The sequence below is a fragment of the Peromyscus maniculatus genome, chromosome 21 (assembly GCF_049852395.1).
Source record: "Peromyscus maniculatus bairdii isolate BWxNUB_F1_BW_parent chromosome 21, HU_Pman_BW_mat_3.1, whole genome shotgun sequence".
Lineage (NCBI taxonomy): Eukaryota > Metazoa > Chordata > Mammalia > Rodentia > Cricetidae > Peromyscus > Peromyscus maniculatus.
Window position 1 is genome coordinate 12,681,043 of NC_134872.1, and position 23,653 is coordinate 12,704,695.

General features: G+C 37.3%; 1 protein-coding gene across 1 annotated transcript in view; it reads right to left on the minus strand.

Annotated features, from left to right (window-relative positions):
- The window catches only part of LOC102910089 (solute carrier family 5 member 4), a 48,100-nt gene that overhangs the window by 5,961 nt on the left and 18,486 nt on the right, over positions 1–23,653 (minus strand). Inside the window, exons 9-13 of the mRNA XM_076558620.1 lie at positions 19,614–19,749; positions 14,479–14,586; positions 13,225–13,375; positions 7,061–7,229; positions 5,969–6,184 (exon numbers count right to left, since the gene is read on the minus strand). Of these exons, the coding sequence (XP_076414735.1) occupies positions 5,969–6,184; positions 7,061–7,229; positions 13,225–13,375; positions 14,479–14,586; positions 19,614–19,749 (780 nt within the window). The remainder of the gene's footprint in view (positions 1–5,968; positions 6,185–7,060; positions 7,230–13,224; positions 13,376–14,478; positions 14,587–19,613; positions 19,750–23,653) is intronic.

A 23,653-nucleotide genomic window follows, 5' to 3' on the forward strand; every position in this document is an offset into this window, starting at 1 on the left:
CCTCTGAACATTGTCTGCTGTTACTTTAAACTTCTAAGTTTTATGAAATTTTGACCATCATTTGTCCATTATATGATCAAGGTTCTCTGCTTTGTGTATTGATTAAAACTTTTGAAAATATATGGACTATGTGTTGTCATGTAATTTTTTTTACCATATATGTAAGAAGTGTTATTGGAGACAATGGATAAATAAGACACACACCAAAGTTATATTGAGGAAACTGGTCCAAATGTTGATGGATTTATAACCCATCATATTCTCAAAGTCACACTTTGCTTTAGTTTTTCCAGGAATTTGACACAGCTCTGCTGAATTTTGCTATTGGCTTCTTACTTATAGCCAATACTTACTTACTTAGTTACTTAGTTACTTACTTACATGCTTTCACCTCAGTACTGGGATGCCTTACTAAACCCCCAGAAGCTTAAGCCATCTTTTGTTATTAAATCCACCCTTTTCATTGTTCTTTTCTGAGACAGAGTTTCTCTGTGTCTCTAGTTTGTCAGAAACTCACTATTTAGATCAGGCTGGACTTGAACTCACAGAGACCCATCTGTCTCTGCCTCCCAAATGCTAGGATTAAGACATCATCATGCCCTCCTTTCATTAAAGCTATCTTCTTGAGACTTTTTGAATCCTGCCCTAATTTGGGCTACCACAGACTTGCCTCATCTTCTGTCACAGGATATATCATTATTGCGTTGCTAGGTGAGGCCCACAACATTTTACATGACTGACTATGAAATATCTGTTGCCACTTACGAACCTACTTTCAAAGGTCAACTCTTGTGGTATATACATAAAACAAAACATAAATTAAATAGTCTCACTGGAACTCTAGACAAAAATTTCATTTAAAAAATCAATAATAAATTATGATTATTTATGTTAGCAGAAAGGAATTCAATGTTGTATATTTGTTTGGAAACTATGACATGTTTCCTGGTGCTCATTCAGTCAATAGCCAATATTCAGTGTAAATATTTCATTAATATTTCATTATGAATTCTGGTGACATGTCATTGTTAAGTAATTTCACATCTAAGGCATCGAATTTCCCCTTCATACATCATCTGCTGTCCCCTCTTTAAAAATACAAACAAGTGTTGCTTCAAGATTGAGTGATGAACTGAATGGTATTGTAAAATAAAATAAAATTAAATTTAAAAAAATAAAAAAATACATAAAAGGTTATATAATGCATAAATATGGTAGTAATAAACAATATTAGTATGTAAATATATTATATAATGTGGTATATGTAATAAATAGTACTAGTATACAAATGTAACATACAATATATAAATATAAAATAGAAATATATAATATACTAAGTATATTATATATAATAAATATAATATATGATATTATAGTATATTAGTATGAAAATATAATATGTAATATATGACAACCTCTTTCCACTACCTCCACTCCCCCAAAAAAGAAACAGTCTAGACTAGAAGCAATTGAAGGGAACTCTTAAAAATTGTGATAAATATGCTAAAGGTAGCTCTTCACAGTAAATGATTTCTGGAGGGGGTGGGGGTAGGGGTAGGGAAAGACTCAGTTTTCTTTAAGGGGCTGGCCAATGGGAGTTTGACCATGCTCTAGTGGGTATATGAACAATACAAACTGGATTTATTAGTTTTTTCTTCTTCTTTTGTTTTGAGTGAGGTCACAAAGGTGTGGGGTGGACATGGAAAGACTGGGAAGTGAATGTGATCAGGGAGTATTATAAGAAATTTACAATAATCAATAAATATTGGTTAAAATATTTATAATATTTATAAAAATAAAATATAATTACAACTATATAACATACAATATATTTATAATGTAAAAATATACTATGTAACATATATCTACATACTAATATTGTTTATTACATAAACTGCAAAATGATAAATATTGGATTGCCCTCACAGTGTCTGATACTGTCCCAGAGTTAATGGTGCTGAAATTTTCAGTTGCCTATCTGTATGTTTTTGTCTACATGTAGACAAACACACACACACACACACACACACACACACACACACACACACACTATTTAAATTATGTTACAGAAGTGATATTAGGTCCCATATTATTCTGTATGTATTTTTCCCACTGAACAACTTTATGGATATTCTCAAAGCAAGTAATAGAGTTGCCTTCAAACACCTACATATCATTTAGCACACTATTATTATAGTTATTTTCTTAGTGATGGCAATTGGAGTTGTACTTCAAATTTTCTAGTTTTCTATTCAATAACATTTACAGGGGAAACCATAATACATATATTTTTCCTACTTGTACAAGTATCTCTACACATGCTCTTGAAACCAAGATTAATGATCATAAATTGTGAGAATTAAAGGTTAATAAATAGTACCCAGTCACATTCATACTGACAAGCATCAAATTCCCACATTTACCAATAAGTCTGGATGCTGAAAACTTCCTAAACCTTCACCAACATTTTATATTAGTAGTGATAAGTATTTTTATCAGCTTTAAAGACAAAGATGTACCCCATTGTTCTGTTTTGCCTTCTTTAAAATCACTGTTACTCTGCTTTTAGAAAACATATCAATATCAAACTTCATCATGGATCTTAGTTTCTGCTCAACCCCAGTGTTGTGAAATATTAATTTAAGATAGATTACACTCATTTATGCTGTGCAATATTTGTTTAATGGTGCAACGATGTGCTGCATTCTTTTATGTTGCATTTGTTTAACTCGGTGAAGCTCTGTTACTTGGCATGCCTAAAACATCTGATAGGTGCAATAAAAAGCTGAATGGCCAATAGCTAGGCAGGAGAGAGGATTAGGTAGGGCTGCCATGCAGAGAGAATAAATGGGAGGAGAAATCTAGGGAAGAAAAGAAATAGAAAAAGAACAAGAGAAAAAAAGAGGAGAGGAGGATGCCAGGGGCTAGCCACCCAGCCATATAACCAGCAACATGGTAAGAAGGAAAGAAAGTTATATCAAATAGAGAAAAATAAAAACCCAAAGGCAAAAGGTAGATGGGATAATTTAAGTTAAGAAAAGCTGGCTAGAAATAAATCAAATTAAGGCTGGGCATTCCAGATCTGGGGAGTTAAGAGAATGTGGTTCCTGGTTACCTCCCTCTGACCTGGCTTCAAGTTTTAGGCTTGGCTTTCACATTCCAAAAAGTGGACAGAGTCAGCCACCAAAGCTGCAGCAGAGGTCCTAGCAGCACCAGTTAGCAGTTTTTTTTCTCATGCAGCCCAAAACCAAAAAACAAAACATAAAAACACAAACAAACAAACAAACAAAACCAAAACCATAGAGATACACAGTAAAGACAAATCCATATTGGGGGAAAAAAATCTAAACAGGTTACAGTGTGTTTAACAATGTATGTAGGCTTAAGAAAAAAGAGAAAGAATATAGACCATCATAGAAAAATAATAAAGTAAAGTCTTTAAAGAGAAAGTAGAGTAATAAAAAAGAATAAACCACATAGAGATGGGAAATACACAGTGAGTCTGGATTCTGAAGTTTTTGATTGCTGGTAAGCAAATGACAGCTGCTGACAGACATGAGACTGAAAGAGAAACTGCTGAAATAAATCAGCCTAGATATTTTAAGAATGCCTTAACTTTAAAATGGAACTCAAAAAATACATTGCTTTTGAGAAGAGGTTTTGCTTTTATGTTCATGAGAAAAGAGAGGTTGTGGATTCCTTCAGGGTTGATATGAATCAGGTTTGATGGGGAAATACCTTCTGAATCTCAACAGGTAATACCTATCAATGAAGGTTATAGCTGGTCTTCCCGGGACTTGGCCATTATCTCAATTTTCTCAGGGACCACTAAAGATTCCTTCACCCACAGACAACAATAAGCTGTCTAGAGAAGATGACACCCACATTAACAAGAGGTGGGATGGTGGTTGTTGTTTATTTGGTGGGTTATGGATGTTTGTTATCTTTCAGGGGAATATAGCAATATAGGATAAGAAAACAACTATTAATCTCAGATATTTTGCATTGGCATGGATTTTGGTATGTTGACACAAATTAAAAGTTATTTTTGTTATACTATATATATATGAGATTCTACTCATGTTTGGTGTATTGTGCTTATGTAGCTCATTAAAAATGAAATGTATAATTAAAAAATGAGGTTAGTAGTTAACATATAATAAACTTGTAGTCATATTAGGTATGTTTTCAAGGTTAAACAGGTTATCTCTATTTTGGATAGATGATTTTTAACACTTCAAAGACATATAGAACATGGCATTTAAGATGTTTAACCTAAGCTTTTTCATGACAATGAGGCACATCTGTTCCTGACAGAACCAATTTACTTATTAGAAGGATGATAGGCATCAAAGAAACTACATATGGAGTTTGCTTTCAGTGTGGCAAGGACACAGGAAAACTTTGCCAAAACAAGGCAGACAGATTCCTTCCTTCAAGATTCCTGTTTCACCGAAGAGTCTGCCAGATATTCTGCAGGACACAGAGGAAAGCATCTGAAGAACTTTGATAATACATGGCAGGACAGTCCTTCAAATTTCCTGCTTCACTGAAAAGTCTACTAGATATTCTAGGCCTGTAGGCTGAACATGGGTACCCCAACATTGCAGAGGAACTTTGGGTGACTGTTCAGGAAGCCAGATGTCTCTGTTATGAGGTAATAATACATCCTTCTGGGGTCTTTGATGGAGTTGAAGACTAAGTAGTAGTTATAGTTTTTCTAATTTATTATAGAAAGTAAATTAGCTATAAAACTTTGGAATCACTAAGATAAGATAGATAATGAAGTATTTCCTCTGAACTTGCTAAATACAAATGGAGTGAATATTGTAAATGTAACTATTACTTGATAACTGTCTGTTGTATATAGTTTTACTGTGTTAAAGTTAAAACCTTTCATTTTTATTTAGACAAAAGGGGAAAAGTGGAATATTAGCTTAAGATATATTACATCATTTATGATGTGGAATCTTTGCTTAATGATGTAAAGATGTATTGCATTCTTTTATGCTGCATTTGTTTAACTCTGTGGAGCTGTGTTATTTGCCTGCCTAAAATGGGATTGGTCTAATAAAGAACTCAATAGCCAATATCTAGGCAAGAGAAAAAATTAGGCAGTGCTGGCAGTCAGAAAGAATAAATAATAGAAATCTAGAGAAGAGAGGATCGAAAAAGGAGAAGGATGCCTGAGGCCAGCTACCCAGCAACACAGCCAGCCATGGAGTAAAAAGGAAAGAAAGGTATATAAGAAATAGAGAAAGATAAAAGCCCAGAGGCAATGGGTAGATGGGATAATTTAAATTAAGAAAAGCTAGAAACAAGCTAGATAAGGCTGCATATTCATAAGTAAGAATAAGTCTCTGTGTACTTATTTAGGGGCTGGGTGGCAGAACCCCAAAGAGCAAAGAATAAAAAACCAGCTGTAACCTAGAGAGGTGTAAGATATCTTGTAAGATCATCCTCTATGTATTGGACAATAGAGATTCTTCCCTTCCCAGTGTCTATAACAATGGCATAGAATTACTCTCTAGCTGCATCATGAAGCTTTTGAAATGGTATGCTCACTGTTTTTTTATTGTTTGTTTGTGATATGTGTTTGTGGGTGCATTCACAGGCATGTATGGCAGTTAGAGGATGATTTTGTGGAGTCAGTGCCCTCCTTCAGCCATTATGTGGGTGGGTTTCAGGGATTGAACTCAGGTTATTCCTGGGCTTGCTCAGAAAGCCGTTTTAACTGTGGAGGCATTTTAATGGCACTAAAAAACTTTCTGCCCATTTCTTAGCCTCTTAGCAATATACTGTTGCTTCATACATACTCAATCAAATTGTTCAGTTGAATAACTGATTGGTTATCATTTAGGTTCCTCCTAAATCTAACAGTTCAACAATCCCATTAGCCTGGCATTAACTGAAGTTGTCATTATGCAAATTATGAAAGCAAAGAACTACTAGTTTGTGCATTACTCACATGTACATCAGGAATGGGTTTTGTTAACAAAGAAACTCCCAGGATAACCAACACAGACACGAAAAAGAGAATGATGGCATAATATAGATAGTGCACTCCACAGATGATCTTGGGACAGTTAGTGGTGACCAGGCAACTCCCTGTCCCATAAGAAAACTCGGGAATCATACGGATAAGGCCCATCACAAGTCCAACCATCAGACCCCAGAATGCACCCTGTTAAAAACAAAACAAGAACACAACCAAGAGTGCTTAAGAAATATGAGACACTCATTCAGGTAAGTCATAATTAATTACTACAATTTTATTAGGTAAAGACCAACAAACTGGGATAATTGCAAATACAAGCTATCAATGAAAGTTGTCGTGTGTGGTCTTGAAATACTATCACACTGTCTACTGTCCAACCATAGGACTCTACTGCCCACACTGACCCAAAATGAAAAATTTCCTGATATGTCTTTTATATATAGAATAAAAGCTTGTGCTTTATTTTGGAGAACAAATGGGATTATAATATTTGTGCTACACAATTTGAAAAGCTAAGGAATCACTAGACACTAAGTGCTATATGAATCTGTCACTTGCCTGAAAATCACATAATGTAGTAAACAGCTAGAAACACAGAAGGGATTAGACATACAAGTAAAAAGATCAACTATTCCTATCACAATAACAATGAACATGTTTTAATTTTTACTAGCTTTTAAAAAATATTTGCTATACTATCTCATTTGCTCCTCATAGCACCTCCTATAAAGTAGTCACTATTATCATCTTCATTGGACAGAGTGGAGTTATTTGCTTCACATCCCTGATGGGACACTGACAGTTCATCTCCTCAGCTCATGCTCCCTAGCACTGTACCATGCACTTGGTATTTTATAAATGATGTAAAGACTGTATGTACTATGAATGGGCAGAACAAGTGTCAAATCGCACTTTAGGAACAACCAGACATTGCAGTGACCACAGTAGAAATTGAAACAGGCCTTGGGTGTACACATGGAAGAGCAAGAATGCATCTTGTAACACCAGGGAGAGAAACAAATTTTTCTTACACTCACAGGGAAAATCCCATTTTTCACTTACTTGTTCATTGACCCTTTTACAGAAGATGCCAAGCAGGAAGACAGCTGCAATAGGAGGCCCAAGGTAGCTAGAAATTGATTCTGTATAGTGGATCAGTTGTCCACCTTGAGATACTTCTACTATTGGGACCCACAAGATGCTGGTGACAATTAATACAGTGACAAACAGCCTATAAAAAATAATCCAGACATTAAACAAGAGCACCGTATTTGTTAATTTTTAAAAATGTACCATTCATTCATTCATTTTCAAAACACAACTAAGTTTCTTGACCTGATATGAACTCATGCTGTGCTAATTATCTGTTAATTCAATGTCAACAATATTTATCTATACCTGTCATAAAGGCTTCTTCTAAGATTAATGCTTCCTAATAAGTCAAATGTCAGATGTTGTTTAATCATTCTTTAATTCAATGTATATATCTCAGAAATTAATAACATGTTAGTATTGTTAATTGGTAGTTATTTTTGTAATAAAGTAGAATCCAATTTTTATGTTTTTCTTAGCTAGAGAAAAGTAAATGAGTTTTTATAAGTAAGGATTAAAACAGCCTCTATCTTTCCCAGAAAGCTAGATTAATTGACAAGAAATACTAGTTCATGCATTTTCCTGTTATGTATTTTCTAAACCTAGGGACTTCTATGCTTTGTATATGAGTAAATGAGCAAATATAATTAACAAGATTCTGCATGAAAGCTCATTATCTTCATATTCATCTGAAATATGGACATGGTGGGTAAATGGATGAACAAATCCTTGGGCAGAAGACTGAGATACCAATGTCCACTTAAACTTTATGAAGTCTCTGCTACCTTGAAACAAAACTTTAATGTGACAATCATGAACCCCAGAAGACAGTAAAGATTCAATAAATTACACCATTACTATTGTCATTGTTCCCTTGGAAAGAAAACCAGATGCTTCCCAGTCCACTTCGATTGCTTCCTCACACACTCAAGTGGGCCAGCATGATCTGGCATAGCTCGCTTACACAGAGCAAGAATTTTTGTAATGTGTGTTTTTTCCATATTTGTATTTTGGGAGATTGATATTTGGTAAGAAAGATGAAACAAATATTACTTTGTCATTGAGACTTAAAAAGGATTTATGTCCAAGAAGATGTATTGGCTAGTGCAATCACTGTATCTTGAATATCAGTCCAGAAAAGCAAACAAAGAAGCAAAATTATGCCACTCCATTCTCTTCTCTTACAGCCTTTATCCAGTCAAGATCTGGGCCAAGTGAGCTCCTCCAGGTTTCCATCTCCAAGTGTTTAACCTAGTAAAGCTATTATTACTGCCAAAAGCAAAGAATTAAGTATATTATTCAATATTAGTAAGTATAAAAGGTAAATGATCTCTATTCTTGACACTTATTTTACCAATCTTTTTTCTAAGCCATAATAAGTCATAATCAGTAAGAGAGTTAAACCAAATCAACATGGCCATGCACAATAGAGCAGATAATGCTGAGGCATTAAGATAATGGAGTACTATACAGCAAGGAACTGAAACAAATTGTATATGGAAACATGGATTATCACAATTATTATTGAATGTTATTATACTGTGTGTATTAACATTAGTAATTAAATACTAATATGTACAGTAGCTGCACGTATGCTTCTTTTGAGATATACCATTGAAATGTATAGTTATGTTCTCCATGTCCCCTGTATGTATGTCATACTTTTTTTTTTTTATTTTATTTTCAAAAACTTTTTGCTCACCTTTATTACATATATGATTGGATTGTGTGATTTGTAAAGAAATGTATATGGTATATACATTCGAAGTTTTTACCTTTTCTCACTTAGGCGACTCATTTTTTTTTTCTTTTTTTTTTTTTCCATCACAGGCAATTTATTTTGTTCTATTCATTCACAGTTAATACAGAAAATACTTGGAAACATTTCCATATAATGTTTGACACAGAAATCATCAAGTAGAAGTATACAATGTTGACAGGAGGCAGTACATTTATAATTTATAACCCCAAATGTATTTATAAATTAGAAATGGAAAGATCTACAAATGAAATTATGAAGGTTCACCAGTCATTTAATCTGTCAGTTTCTCATTCATTTTTATGTCTTAATAATATTCTATTGTATGAATAAGCCACATTTTATTTCTCTCCAGTATTTGATAGCTATTTGAGTTGTTTTAACTTTTTTACTATTAGCAACACACTGCTGTAAACCTTCATGTACATGTTTCATAGGTGCACATTTTCAGTAGTTTGAGGTTATATTCCTAAGGGTAGAATTGTTGAGTAACAGAGTAACAATGTTTTGCATTTTGACCAACCACCAAACTATTTTGCCAAAGTGGCACACCATTTTACAATCTCACCAAATCCTTGTTTTTAAGGCTCTGATTTTTGTACAAAAGCATTCAATCATTCTGTCAGACCAAACCAGGAAAAGTAAGCTATAGTTCAGAGCTGTTCTATTCCATTTACTATGCAAAGCCATTCTTGGCGTTTGCAACTCTCAGCCCTTTTGAGTATTCTTGCAGTGTTCACCTTTTCCTCCACCACTTTTTTTTCTTCTTTTTTTCTGGTTTATTCCTATCTATTACAAATGTATAAAAAATCCTCCATCAACGCTGCTGATAGCAGCAGAACCTTGAGAAATATACCTTTGGTTTGCCTCAGAAAAGGAACACATATTGTACTGTAAAGTTTATAAAATTGGCGCAAAACATTGTGATAATGTTACAATACCAGTTTTAAGAGTTCAGTGACTAATGGGGAGCCGATGGGATACATGCAGAACTGTGAAAGTGATCTCACTTAGCCAGCTGTACACGTAGACTGTAAATCTACATTCAGATCATTTCTGATCTAAGACTATCATCTCAGTTTATCTGTTGAGGTCAACCAGGAAACCCTAGAATATACCTTGATTTTTGCAAAAAACAAAATAGGGGGAGGGGTTTTTTCAGCATTTCAGTCCACAAGTAACAGTATCCTAACAGGCAAAGTGTTCTCTCACTGTCAACATAGAATGAACTGCTGCTGGAGGTCAACTTGGGCTTTAATTTGCATTAGCGCTTACATGCATAGTAGTCCAAGTTGTTGACCTCATGACTTTAAAAAGTAACTCTAAAAAAGTAAAATGGCCCTTCTTGGAAGACTAAAGAAAGACATCCAGCCATAGTTGTAAAAAGTCTCATCAAAACAATATACCCTTTTATGAATTACGCCCCAATTAAAAAAAAAAAAAAAGTAGCCCCAAATAAGAAGCAGCTCTGAAAAAGAAAATATAACTTAAGATATTTGAAAAAAAACAAGGTGAATACAGGTTCAAAAATAATTAAGATACATTTTCTTAAGGTTACCTAGAATTAGGCTTTAAAGAATTCTACCATTTCAAGTTTACCACTAGTTACTAGATACCTATTTACAAACAAGATGTTCACCTTTTTTGTTCCTTTATCAAGAGAAAAATCCACCTTCAGATTATGAGGGTGGGGAGGGACTAGAAAACAAGATTCAAACAATCCCATGTAAATATCACATTTTTCAAATGGAAGAACTCCAAACTGCACTAGAAGATCCAATCACTAAGACACTTTCCATTGAAATGATTTAAGTACAACTACATGGCACCAAGGTTTAGGCCTAATACAGGCCTGACAACCAAGTCCTTGTTTTCTGGAAGAAAGGCCTCAAAAGTCCCACTCAATTCCACATAACAATACTTCAAAGATCAATTAAGTTTTCCTTTCCTTAATATTTTTGTTTTTGACTTCTAATCTTAAAGACTAGATTAAAACTTAGCTCATTTCCCAGAAGGCATTGCTTCCCTTTGCTCTATGAAAGAGTCCACCAAGACCTCTTCCTCAAAACCATCTAGCCCCCAGCCTCCAGCTTGTGCTTTCTCAACATCCTGAAAAAGTAATGTAGGTACAATATGCTCATGAACGTTAAAACTAGTTGTTAGAAAGACGTAACTAGCTTTATAATTTAAGTTTTAGAACATAAATACTTGCAGCTTAATCTGCACTGACAATGATTGTCGAAGCCTAGAATTCAACATTTACAAATTCTCATTCACACACACAAACCACACTATTATCACACAACTTATGTCTTGAGAAAATCTTTTGCTTTTTAAATCTTTGGCCTCCCAGTCAATCCCAAGTTCAACCAACTTTTCCAAGTTCTGGTAGTTACCTGGACCACTGAGGCATTGCCACAAGACTTCTTCTCTTTTGAAACATCCTTTTTCTCTAGATATTAGGATAGCTACGCCAGCTTGTTTCTTCTGTGGTGTGTGTTGGTGTGGGATTATCTATTGCTTGATTTTTCATGGATGTGTTTAGCTTCTTTGGGTTGAATTTTCCCTTCTAGTGCTTTCTGTAGGGCTGGGTTTGTAGACAGGTATTGATTAAATCTGGTTTTATCCTGGAATATTTTGTTTATTCCGCCTATGGTGATTAAGAGTTTTGCTGGGTATAATAGTCTGGGTTGGCATCCGTGGTCTCTTAGTGTCTGCATGAGATTTGTCCATGATCTTCTCGCTTTCATAGTCTCTATTGAGTAGTCTGGTGTTATTCTGATGGGTTTACCTTTATATGTTACTTGGTCTTTTTCCTTTGCGGCTCTTAATAGTTTTTCTTTGTTCTGTGTGTTTAGTGTTTTGATTATTATGTGGCGAGGGGACTTTTTTTTTTGGATCCAGCCTATTCGGTGTTCTGTAAGCTTCTTGTATCTTCATAGGTATTTCTTTCTTTCTTTTTTTTTTTTTTTTTGGTTTTTCGAGACAGGGTTTCTCTGTGTAGCTTTGCGCCTTTCCTGGAGCTCACTTGGTAGTCCAGGCTGGCCTCGAACTCACAGAGATCCGCCTGGCTCTGCCTCCCGAGTGCTGGGATTAAAGGCGTGCGCCACCAACGCCCGGCTGGTATTTCTTTCTTTAGGTTAGGAAAGTTTTCTTCTATGATTTTGTTGAATATATTTTCTGTGCCTTTGAGTTGGTATTCTTCTCCTTCTTCTATCCCTATTATTCTTAGGTTTGGTCTTTTCATGGTGTCCCAAATTTCCTGGACGTTTTGTGTTACAACTTTTTTGTCTTTATTATTTTCTTTGACTGACGAATCTATTTTCTCTATCATGTCTTCAGTGTCAGAGATTCTCTGTTCCATCTCTTGCAATCGGTTGGTTATGTTTGTTTCTATAGTTCCTGTTCGTTTTGTCAGGATTTCTATTTCCAGCATTCCCTCAGCATGTGTTTTCTTTATTGTCTCAAATTCATTTTTCAGATCTTGGAATGTTTCTTTCATCTGTTTAATTGCTTTTTCTTGGCTTGATTTGATTTCTTCCCATTTTTTGTTCGTTTTTTCTTCCATTTCTTTAAGGGAGTTTTTTATTTCCTCTTTAATGGAGTTTTTCATTTCCTCTTTAAGGGAAGTTCTTATTTCCTCTTTAAGAGAGTGTTTCATTTCCTCTTTAAGGAAAGTTTTTATTTCCTCTTTAAGGTAGTTTTTCATTTCCTCTTTAAGGAAAGTTTTTATTTCCTCATTGAGGGAATGTATGTCATACTTTAATCTTCAACTCATTTTACAAAATGCTATGATGGTGTTGGGTCTACTTGTTAGCAATGAAGAGGAAAATTGGGTCGGTCTTATCTATGCTCCCTGATTGTTTTTACTCCATTTGTCTTCTGGACTTCCAGATTACTTAGGGACTGTTTGGTTGACATAACCCTCTAAGCAACTTCTTGAACTAGTTCTTTACCCAAGTCTGTGCCTTTCTAATATCTAGTTCATAATGAATGTGAAGTTGATAATCACATTTGTGGTAGTAAATTCATTATCACAAGCATTTGATATACTTGGATGAATCTAAAGATGAAGCACCAAGAGTAGGTGATAATTTGTGAAGATGTGATTGGAGGAGGTTGTCAGAGGAAAAGTTAAAACAACAACAAAAAACTTACCTGAAGCACTTAAAATATGAAGAACAAACATTTCATTTAAATGGCCTCAATTTTTGTATGTGTAAAAATTTAAGTTGAATTAAATTGTTTCTACTGTTTCTTCTTCCACTATAGAATGATCACTATTTTCACTAAAGCTAAGAATACACAAACTTTAATTCATCACTCCATCTTCCCTTCCTGAGAGAAATTCTAGGCAGAGACCAGGTTTCCTCACCGTCCAGCGATCAGGAGCTCTCTCTCAGATGCCTTCTTCCGAATCTTGGTGTAGAGGTCGATGGTGAAGAGGGTGCTGGCGCTGTTGAAGATGGAGGTCAGGGAACTCATGAGAGAGGCCACCATGACTGACAGCATCAGGCCTCGAAGTCCTGGGGTCAAGAGAAGGTGCAAGCTCTGGTTAGTGGCTGCATATCCTTTTCTGTGAATGCCAGGCTAAGAATAGGGCATTGCTTCAAGACAATGGATTTGTCTGGAACATTGACTATTTGAGCAGATATCAAAATATGCATATAATAGAAATGCATGTGGCACTTCATGCATAATTCCTGGTGATCTCAATATCACAATGGGAATTTAGTCCCCAATACAAACTCAGATACCATCTATTGAAACCTACTCTTAGAACAGAATAAGCTCTGTGATGCCATCTTTCTTTTCAGTGATCTCTTGACCACACAAAGAGTTAGTGGAAAAATATAGTTAATGGTTCTGCTGTCTTTGGAGAAGAAAAGCTAAGAATTTGGAATCATTATAGGAAACTTATGCTCTTGCTTCCTCTGGCCCCACATCTTCTAAGACAGAGGATGGGGGAATGTGGTGTCAGATCTGTGGGCTATGTTCCCTTCATTCTGAAAATATTCGTGTGTATCAGGATGGAGAAAGGGCCATGGAAGTGTTAACCCAAGTTTTCAACTGGTCACACCCGAGTTCTCTACCTTGATCTGCTTCAATTCACCACAGTCACTCTCCAGCATCTTAATATTTTATTTACTTCTATATACAGCTTATTTTATATCCCAGGAAACTGAAATGTGAATTCTAAATGGTAGGGGAACTTATTTTTGAAACTTCACCAATGTTTCTATACACCCAAGCTAGTGGCTGGGACAGAATACATTCAATAAGTGATTATAAATTGAATAGATTGAGATCTAAAGTCTTAGTGTCATTGGCCCATAATTAACCTTGACTCCTCTGGAAATAGAGGCTTGTGGTTAAAAATGCTTATTTTTCTTCAAAGAGTCTTGAGTCTACAGAGTCAAGATTCTCCTAACAAGAAATATGGAGCATCTCTGGAATGTCTAGGCTCAACATATGGTTGGCAACATGTAAAAGGTGCCCAAGAAATGTCTATGAACAGAGCTGAATAATGAAAGCAAAGCAGTAATTGCTGAGGATTATACCACAATCCATCCTATGCTCATCTACAGACCAAGCATCTGAGGCTATGTGAGTTCAGGCTTTTACTTACCCATGGGCATCAGTTTCAGCACCATTGTTGGGTAGGCATAATTAGTGCAACCAATGTCAACACCACACTGCTTTACACACTCAGAAGGCACAACACAGGCCACCATATCTGAGGAGATATTCAGAGGTGAGTTTAGTATGCTGAACTCAAGCAGGCATATTTTGTAACCATTGGACAAAGAGGTAAGGACATGAGTGGGAGAAAAGACCCTTGCTTGGAAAAAGAGATTCAATTTTTTAATTTTATGTCAAAGATTTGGTACCTGTTTACCTCCACCATGACATTGTCATTGTCTCGTTTTCATAGATCTCAATGAACTGACCCAACAGGCAGGACTGTCCCTTAGATATGACCCAGCTAGAACTTGAAAGCATGTGGGAGGAGCTGATCACTCTCCAGAATTCCATGGAAACCCACTGCCAGGGAAGCAGCTGATGCTCTTCACTCCCCTTCCTCTCCTCCAAATCCAATCCCCTAGTCCCACTCCCAACTCTGTAGCATATCACCTGTCATGGCCTCCCTTTTCTCTCTGCTCCCATCTTTAGTGGATCTTGCAGCCTTCCTCACTACCCCATCCCTTTGTCTCAGTCACAATATCTGGAGTCATTCTCTAGAATCCTGCCAGTCACAAAGACCAGTGAATCAGGGAGACAATTTTCACTCTCCCTCCTCTGCTCCAAATCTAATTCCCCCATCCCCACCTCTGTAGCAAACCAACTGTTCTAGCCTCTCCTTCTCTACCTTCATTCTCAGGGGACTACAAAGATCCTGGTGGCACATGCTGCTTTTTCCCACCTGTGGATCTTCTTTGCCTTCCCTTCTACCTCATTACCATCCTCTCATCTCCCAAAACCTAGAAAAACATTCTAACCAGGACCCCAGTGTCCACACCTGGCAGGCTCTCAGAAGCACTCTTTACTAGGCAACCCACAGCCACCACACTCCCCCAAGAACCAGAGAGAGCACAGAAACGAAGAGACAAAACACTCACCAGAGACAACAACAGATATTCACATCAAGATTTACAATCTTCTCAAACCCAGATGCCTAGATACCGGCATAAAAAGACAACCAGTAACAGCCAAGGCAATATGTCTCCACTAGAGACCAGAAATTCTACTAAAGTATGCAATATAGTTGATGCACAAGAAAAGGACTTCAAAATAGCCTTTATGAATATGTTAGAGGTTCTTAAAGAGGATATGAATAAATATACTCTCTCTCTCTCTCTCTCTCTCTCTCTCACACACACACACACACACACACACACACACACACACACACACACAGAGCATTGGCATGAAACAAAGGAAACAATTCAAAACACTGTAGTGGAAATAGAACCAATGAGAAAACACAAACTGAGGGAAATCTGGAAATAAAAAATTTAGGAACTTTAACAGGAACCTCAGAGGCAAGCCTCCCCAACTGTCTTAGTTAGGGTTTCTATTACTAAAACAAAACACCATGACCAAAGAGCAAGTTAAGGAAGAAAGGGCTTATTTGGCTTGTACTTCAGCATTGCTGTTCATCACTGAAGGAAGTCAGGATAGGAACTCACAGGCAGGATCCTGGTGTCAGGAGCTGATGCAGAGGCCATGTAGGGGAACTGCGTACTGGCTTGCTCTCCAATTCCTTCTTATAGCACCCAAGAACAGCAGTCCAGAGATGGCACAACCCACCTTGTGCCAGGTCCTCCCCCATTGATCCCTAAATGAGCAAATGCCTTAGAGCTGGATCTCAAGGAGGAATTTTCTCAGCTGAGACTCCTTCCTCTCTGATAACTCTAGCCTGTGTCAAGCTGACACACAACCAGCCCGTACACCACTAGAATACAAGAGATGGAAGAGAGAATTTCAGGCATTGAAGACAAGATAGAAGAAATGATATTTTGGTAAGGGATAATGTTAACTCCTAAAAAAATTCAGGCACAAAACATACAGGAAATCTGGAACACTATGTGTACTGGCTACTTCTATGCAACTTGACAAAAGCTAGAGTCATTACAGAGGAGGGAGCCTCAATTAAGAAAATGCTTCCATAAGATTAAGCTGTAGGCAAGCCTGTAAAGGTATTTCCTTAATTAATGATTGATGGAGGCGGGCCTAGCTCATTTTAGTAGTGCCACTCCTGGGCTGGTGATCCTGGTTATATAAGAAAGAAAGATGAGAAAGTCAGGAGAAGCAAGCCAGTAAGTCTAATCTGAATAAACCCTTTCCTACCCAAGTTGCTTTGGTAATCTTGTTTCATCATAGTAATAATAACCCTAATTAGGACACTATGAAAAGATCAAATCTACTAATAATATGAATAGAGAAAGGAGAAGAAACACAGGTCAAAGGCACATAAAATATTTTCAACAAAATTGTAGAAGAAAATTTCCCAAACCCAAAGAGGTGGCATGTATCAAAGTACAAGAAGAATACAGAACAACAAATCGATTGGAGCAGAAAAGTGATTCCCCATGGCAAGCAGAAAAGTGATTCCCCATGGCATATAATAATGACATGTAAAGAACAAAGAAAGAATATTAAAAGCTGCAAGAGGAGAAGACCAAATAATGTATAAAGGCAGACCTATTAGAACAATACCTAAATGTTCAATGGAGAATCTAAAAGCCAGAAGGGCTTACATGAATCTTCTACAAGCTGTAGGAGAATGTAGATTCCAGCTCACACTACTATACCCAGTAAAACCTTCAACCACAGTAGATAAAGAATAACATTCCATTATGAAATGAAATTTAAGCAGTATCTATCTAGAAATTCAGCCCTACAGAGAATACTAGAAGAGAACCCAAAATGTCTAATGTTTTAATTGTAGTAATCAAGGTCATTTGAAAAGGAATTATAGGCAATATGTTCCTAAGAACAATGTTGTTTTTTTTCTAGAGAAAATCTGAACAGAAGTTTCCAGCCTTCTGGAGTATGCAGAGGTTGCTGCAAAGGCCAGCATTGGATTAATTAATGCAGATCCACAAGGGAAAGGCAAGGTAACCCTTTGCTATTGAGAAGCACTTCGGGGGCCTCCCACAGGCCCCTATATGAAATTAAATTCAACTATTCCCTGTCAGAATCAGAGAAACTCATCCACAGAGCAATTAAAAGATAAAATGACTGTTGTTAGAAACAATACTGCTCTGGATATACTCAAGGACAAAATAGCTTCAGTAGATAAAACAAAAAAATGCATGAGAAACTAGAAACAAGTATTTTGGCAACCTGTTATAAATGGCCAGAGACCAATGCTAAAAATGCAAATAAATGGAATTGAAATCAAGGGATTAGTAGATGCAGGGGCAGATGTGACAATAATATCACCAAAATCTTGGCATCCAGATTGGCTTCTTCACGAAGTAAATATTCAGGTTTTTGTAATTGGAACTTTATCTCAGGTAAAACAAAGTACAAGATGGGTTGAGTGTATAGGGCCAGAAGGACCGATAGAAAAATTAAAGTCATTGTGGCTAACATAGCCAAGAATTTATGGGGAGGTGATTTGTTATAGCAATGGAAAACACAGATTAGCCTTCCATTTGTGTGTGTGTGTGTGTGTGTGTGTGTGTGTGTGTGTGTGTGTGTGTGTGTGTGTGTGTTTATGGGGTTCAATGGTTGCAATCTTATGTGTCTCTCTGTCTATATGTGTTTCTTATTTTTTTTTAATTTTGCTCTTCTCTGTTCCTTTGTTTTATCCTATTTCAATTTGTTTGTTTTTGTTTTATCTTATTTTATTTTATTCCTTAGATGCCTGTTTTCTAACAGGAGACATAAAATGGTGTGGATTCAGATAGGAGGAGAGATGGGATGTGACTGGGAGGAGTTGTGGGGAGGAGAAAGCATAATTACAATATACTAAATGAAAAAATCTATTTCAAATAAAAGGAATTAAAAGAAAAATTAAAATGTGTAGTTATCCTCAGCTTTTTAGAAATTAATCTATTCACCAATATTTGATTTCATAGCAGAGGAAACCTATTCAAACTCATCTGTTTCAGGGATCCAAGAAATAGGTCCATCTTGTGTACCTTCCCACACTCAACACCAGAAGCTCACCAATTCATCCTTGACAAACCCTACCACATCCTACAGTGCCCTTTTACCATATTCCTTAAACTTCTAAAAAAGGACTCACTTGCTATGGAATTTCTTTATACTGTGAATGTATGTTGCTACCATTGGTTAATAAAGAAGCTGCTTTGACCTATGGTAAGAAAGGAGACAGCCAGTCAGGAAATTCAAGAGAGATACAGGAAGAAGAAAGGCAGGGTCAGGGGAGATGCCATCCATCTGCCCAAGAAACAATATTCCAGCATACCTGTAACATCAGAGCCACATGGTAATATATAGATTAATTGAAATGGGTTAATTTAAGATGAATGAGCTAGTTAGTAATAAGCCTGGGCTGTAGACCAAATAGCTTGCAATTAGTATAAGCCACTGTGTGTTTATTTGGGACTGAATGGCTGTAGGACACAGGAAAACTTCCATCTACATTTGGCACCAATGTGATGCATATACACCCACATATACCCTAAAAAAGCTTTTATTTTATTTTATTTTTCTTTATTAATAAATTTTCTACTCACTCCTCATGCTATCCACAGACCCCCCTCCTCCCTCTTCCCACCCCCTTCCCTCTTTCCCAAGTGACAGGAAAACTCTCATCTACACTCACTGTTTCAAATGTCTCAAAGGACATAAGCGAAGTACAGAGAGAAACAGTGTCAAATACACCAAACTGATTTTCCTGCCTCTGACACACTGGTACAAGCTATTTTCTCATCCTTGAGTTCACCTTTTATTTCTACCTAGAACAGGTCTTCTATTTATTAAGGTTTTTGCTATATCTTAAAAATACTTGGCGTTGGAGAGATGGTTCAACAGTCAAGAGCACTTGCTGCTCTTGCAGAGAATTTGGGTTTGGTTCTCAATATCCACACGGCAGCTTACAACCATCCATAACTCAAATTCCAGAGAATTTGATGACATTTTCTGGCCTCTGTTGGTACCAGGCATGCACATAACACACAGGCATACATGTAGGCAAAATACACATATACAGAAAATAAATCTAAAAGAACTTAAAAACACTTATAAGAATTTAAGTATAAAATCAAGATTGTGTCTGTGGCTTGCCTGTATACAGAATTCGGCTGATCATCCCTGGCATTACCATGAAAAATATGGGCAGCAGCTTCAGGTACCCACACACTATGCAGGCAGCCTTCACATGGGACATGTTCTTGCCACATAAACAGCGCTGTACAATGACCTGCCAGGAAAACACAATACAGTGAGTGAAACAACCAGAAAATGGTGTCCAAGCTGTCTTTCAGAGTTTAAAATGGCAATGAGAAGTGATGGTGTTGGTGGAAACTAATGGGCTTTGCAGGAAACTATGACTTGAAATACCATTTAATTTGTATATTATGTGGCTTCGTTCCTCAAGCAAACTTACCCCTCTCATAACATTCTGAATATGAGCAATATATGTAAGACCCTTGGCATAGGTAAGTCAATACATATTAGCTATAGTTAAAATATGTTTAGAAGCTCCCAGGGAGATGTCTCAGATGGATTCACTTTCTATAAAAGCACAAGAACCCAGATTTGGGTCCATAGAGCCCATGCAAACCTGGACAGGGTGGCATGTGTCTCTAATTCCAGTGCTCTTATGGCTAATGGAGTACAGAGATTGGAAAATCCTTGGAAACTTTCTGGCCAGCTAGCCTGGCATATGAATCAGTGGCCAAAAGATCCAGGTGGAATGTAAAGACTGACATCTGTACTTGTCCTCTGATCTCTATGGGTGTACTGTGACAAGTATGTGCCTATGTTCATGAGAATGCATAGGGTGTCCAGGCTGCATTGGATAATGCCTATTGTTGTGGAGTACTATTTTAAGATTTGTTGCTTTTTTTTTTTATGTTGCATATGTTTGACTCTGTGAAGCTGTGTTACAGTGACCATCTAAAACACCTAATGATCTAATAAAGAACTGAACAGCTAATAGCAAGGCAGAAGGTAAAGATAGGCAAGACTAGCAGGCAGAGAGAATATATAGAAGTAGAAATCTGGGAGAAAGAAGGAAGGAGCTAGAGAAGGAGGAGGACATCAAAGGCCAGCCACCTAGCTACACAGCAAGTCATGGAGTAAGAAACAATGAAATGTATACAGAAATAGAGAGAGGTAAAAACCTGAAGGCAAAAGCTAGAAAGGATAATTTAAGTTAAGTAAAGCTGGATATCAACAAGCCAAGCTAAGGCCAGGCATTTATAATTAAGGATAAGCCTCCATGTGTGATTTATTTGGGAGCTGGGTGGTAAGCCCCTCAAAACAGCAGAAAAAAATCAACAGCACCCTATAGTAGTAATACTGCCTTATGTTGTGTTTTAAGCAGTGAATAAATATTGTTGGCATCACCAGGATCTTTGTGCGGTTATGAGTTAATTGCCTCTTTGACTAGGCAAAGATCTGTCTGGATCTCTGTAAGTTCAAGGCAACCCTGGAATACATGAGATTGACTCAGTCTAGGAGAGAAAACAGAGCCAGGTAGTGGTGGCACACATCTTTAATACCAGCACTTGAGATCTCATGCCTTTGCTTGGGAAGCACACATGCCTTTAATCCCAGGAAGTAATATGGCAGGGTGGAGAAAGTTATATAAGGCTTGAGGAGACAGGAACTAAAGGCTCTTTTTGGCTGAACCTTTTTTGTGAAGACCCAGAGGCTTTCAGTCTGAGGATTCATGGAAACAGGATTGGCTGAGGAGTTGGTGAGGGGAGGTTGGCCTATGGCTTGATCTGATTTTCTGATCTTTCAGCTTTCACCCCAATATCTGGTACTGGGTTTTAATTATAAGACCATTTAAGATTTGAACTACCTGCCTGTTTCTATGGGAACACAATAATCAGGCAGTAAGTAGACCAATGAGACATCCATGTAGATTATTTCAGAATGTTCTGAGAACACCTAGCTATGAATCATATTTAGTTATGATGATCCTCAAAGAAGAATACATATAATTTTAAATTCCTACTGAACTTATGCAAATCTCTCAAGAGTTCTGTAGAAAAGCATGGTTTATAAAACGATTCCATAATGTCTTGGATACTTCTCTTTTCTCCTCCCACCTCTTGCAGTGCTGAGTGTTCAAACCCAGGGTCTTGTATTTGCCAGGCAGATGTTCTACTGTTGTATATCCCAAGCTTCTCATAAAACTACAACTTCTTGGTATTTTCTTCTAAAACATTGTCAAAAATAGGGATTCTTTCACTTGATAATTGCCTTTAGTTAGGGTTTCTACTATTGTGATAAAACACCACAACCAAAAGCAATTTGGAGAGAAAATTATTTATTACACCTTACAGTTTATAAGTCCATCACTGAAGGAAGCCAGGGAAGGAATCCGGGAACCTGGAGACAAGAAGTAGAGCAGAGGCCATGAAGGAGTGCTGCTCACTGGCTTGCTCCTCATGGCTTGCTCACCCTGCTTTCTTGGAGCATCCAGGACCCTCAGCCCAGAGGCAGCACTGCCCACAGTGAAGTAGAACTTCCCACATCAATCATCAGTTAAGAAAATGCACCACAGGCCTTTCCACAGGCCAGTCCGGTGGGGCATTTTCTCAACTGAGGTTCACACTTCCAAAATGACTCTAGCTTGTGTTAAGTTGACACAAAACTATGTAGCAAAATTGACCCCTTTTCAACTTGACACACAAGCACATCACTGTGAAACTATAACCTTTTCTTCCTTGTTTATCCCCAAGATCTCATATTTATATTAATATCACAATATAAAACATTCTAATTTTTAAAAGTCCCACCGTGTTTAAAATTTCAAACATTTTAACAGTTTGGTTTCTTAAAAAATTCAAAGTATTCCTTTTTCTTATTTTTTTTTATTAAAAATGGATTTTTCCATATTGTATATTGTGATTATGGTTCCCCCTCTCCATTTCCTCCAAGATCATCCCCAAAGTTTCTTCCAGGAAAGGCGCAAAGCTACACAGAGAAACCCTGTCTCGAAAAACCAAAAAAAAAAAAAAAGTATAAAGTTTCTCTAAAATAGCCAAAGTCTCTCTAAAATTCCAAAGTCTCTTTTGACTATGGGATCCCAAAAAATCAGAAGTATGTAGTTCTTATCCAAAGCAGGAAGAATCACAGTCACAATCAGATCAAAGCAAAACTAAGACTCAAGAGTATTATAAGCTCAGTGCTTGATGCCTGGAACCCATTCATCAGCCTCTGAGTTCCAAGTGGCTTGGGCAGCAGCTCTTCACTGGACCTGCCATCTGGATCTGTATTAGCTGATTTTTACGTCAATTTGACACAAGCTAGAGTCATCAGAGGGGAAGGAGACTCATTTGAAGAACTGTCTCATGAGATCCATCTGTAAGGCATTTTCTTAATTAGTGATTGATGGGGGAGGGCCCAGCCCACTGTGGGTGGTTCCATCCCTGGGCTGGTGGTCCTGAGTTCTATAAGAAATCAGGCTGAGCTAGGCATGGGAAGCAAACCAGTAAGCAGTAGCCCTCCATGGTCTCTGCATCACCTCCTGCCTCCAGGTTCTGCCCTGCTTAAGTTCCTACCATGATTTTCCTTGATGATGAACAGTGATGTGGAAGTGTAAGCCAAATAAACCCTTTCCTCTTCAACTTGCTGTTTGGTCATGGTGTTTCATCTCAGCAAATATGAATCCTAAGACAGAAGCACATGCAGCTTGTCTCCTAGGCTCGGGCAGGTTCCACCCGACTCCTGCTTCTACCCTTGGTAGTCATCTTGTGATCTTTGCATCTTCAAAATGCTGGAGTTTCTACTGCAACTGAACTGCATCTTCACCAGTATCATGCTCTGGCCTCTCTTGGGTGACTCTGACTTTGTCACATCATACCAAGCCTCCAACTTCTTTCCATGGCCCGCTCAATCCCGAGGCTTCTACTGCAACGAAGCCTGCACCTTTATTAATACCTTCTCCTGAACTCTCCCAGTGCCAAGCCTCAGTGGCTCCCCACAGCCCCTTCATGACTTCAAAACCAGTACCACCTGGAAAACTATTACACATTACTAAGTTTGGCTGCCAGCGCTAGGTACAGCCTTGCTTCTGGGCCACAGCTTCTGTGTGTCAGCCCTAAGGAAACACTTCCCAGAACACTTCACATCAGTGATGCTGGATA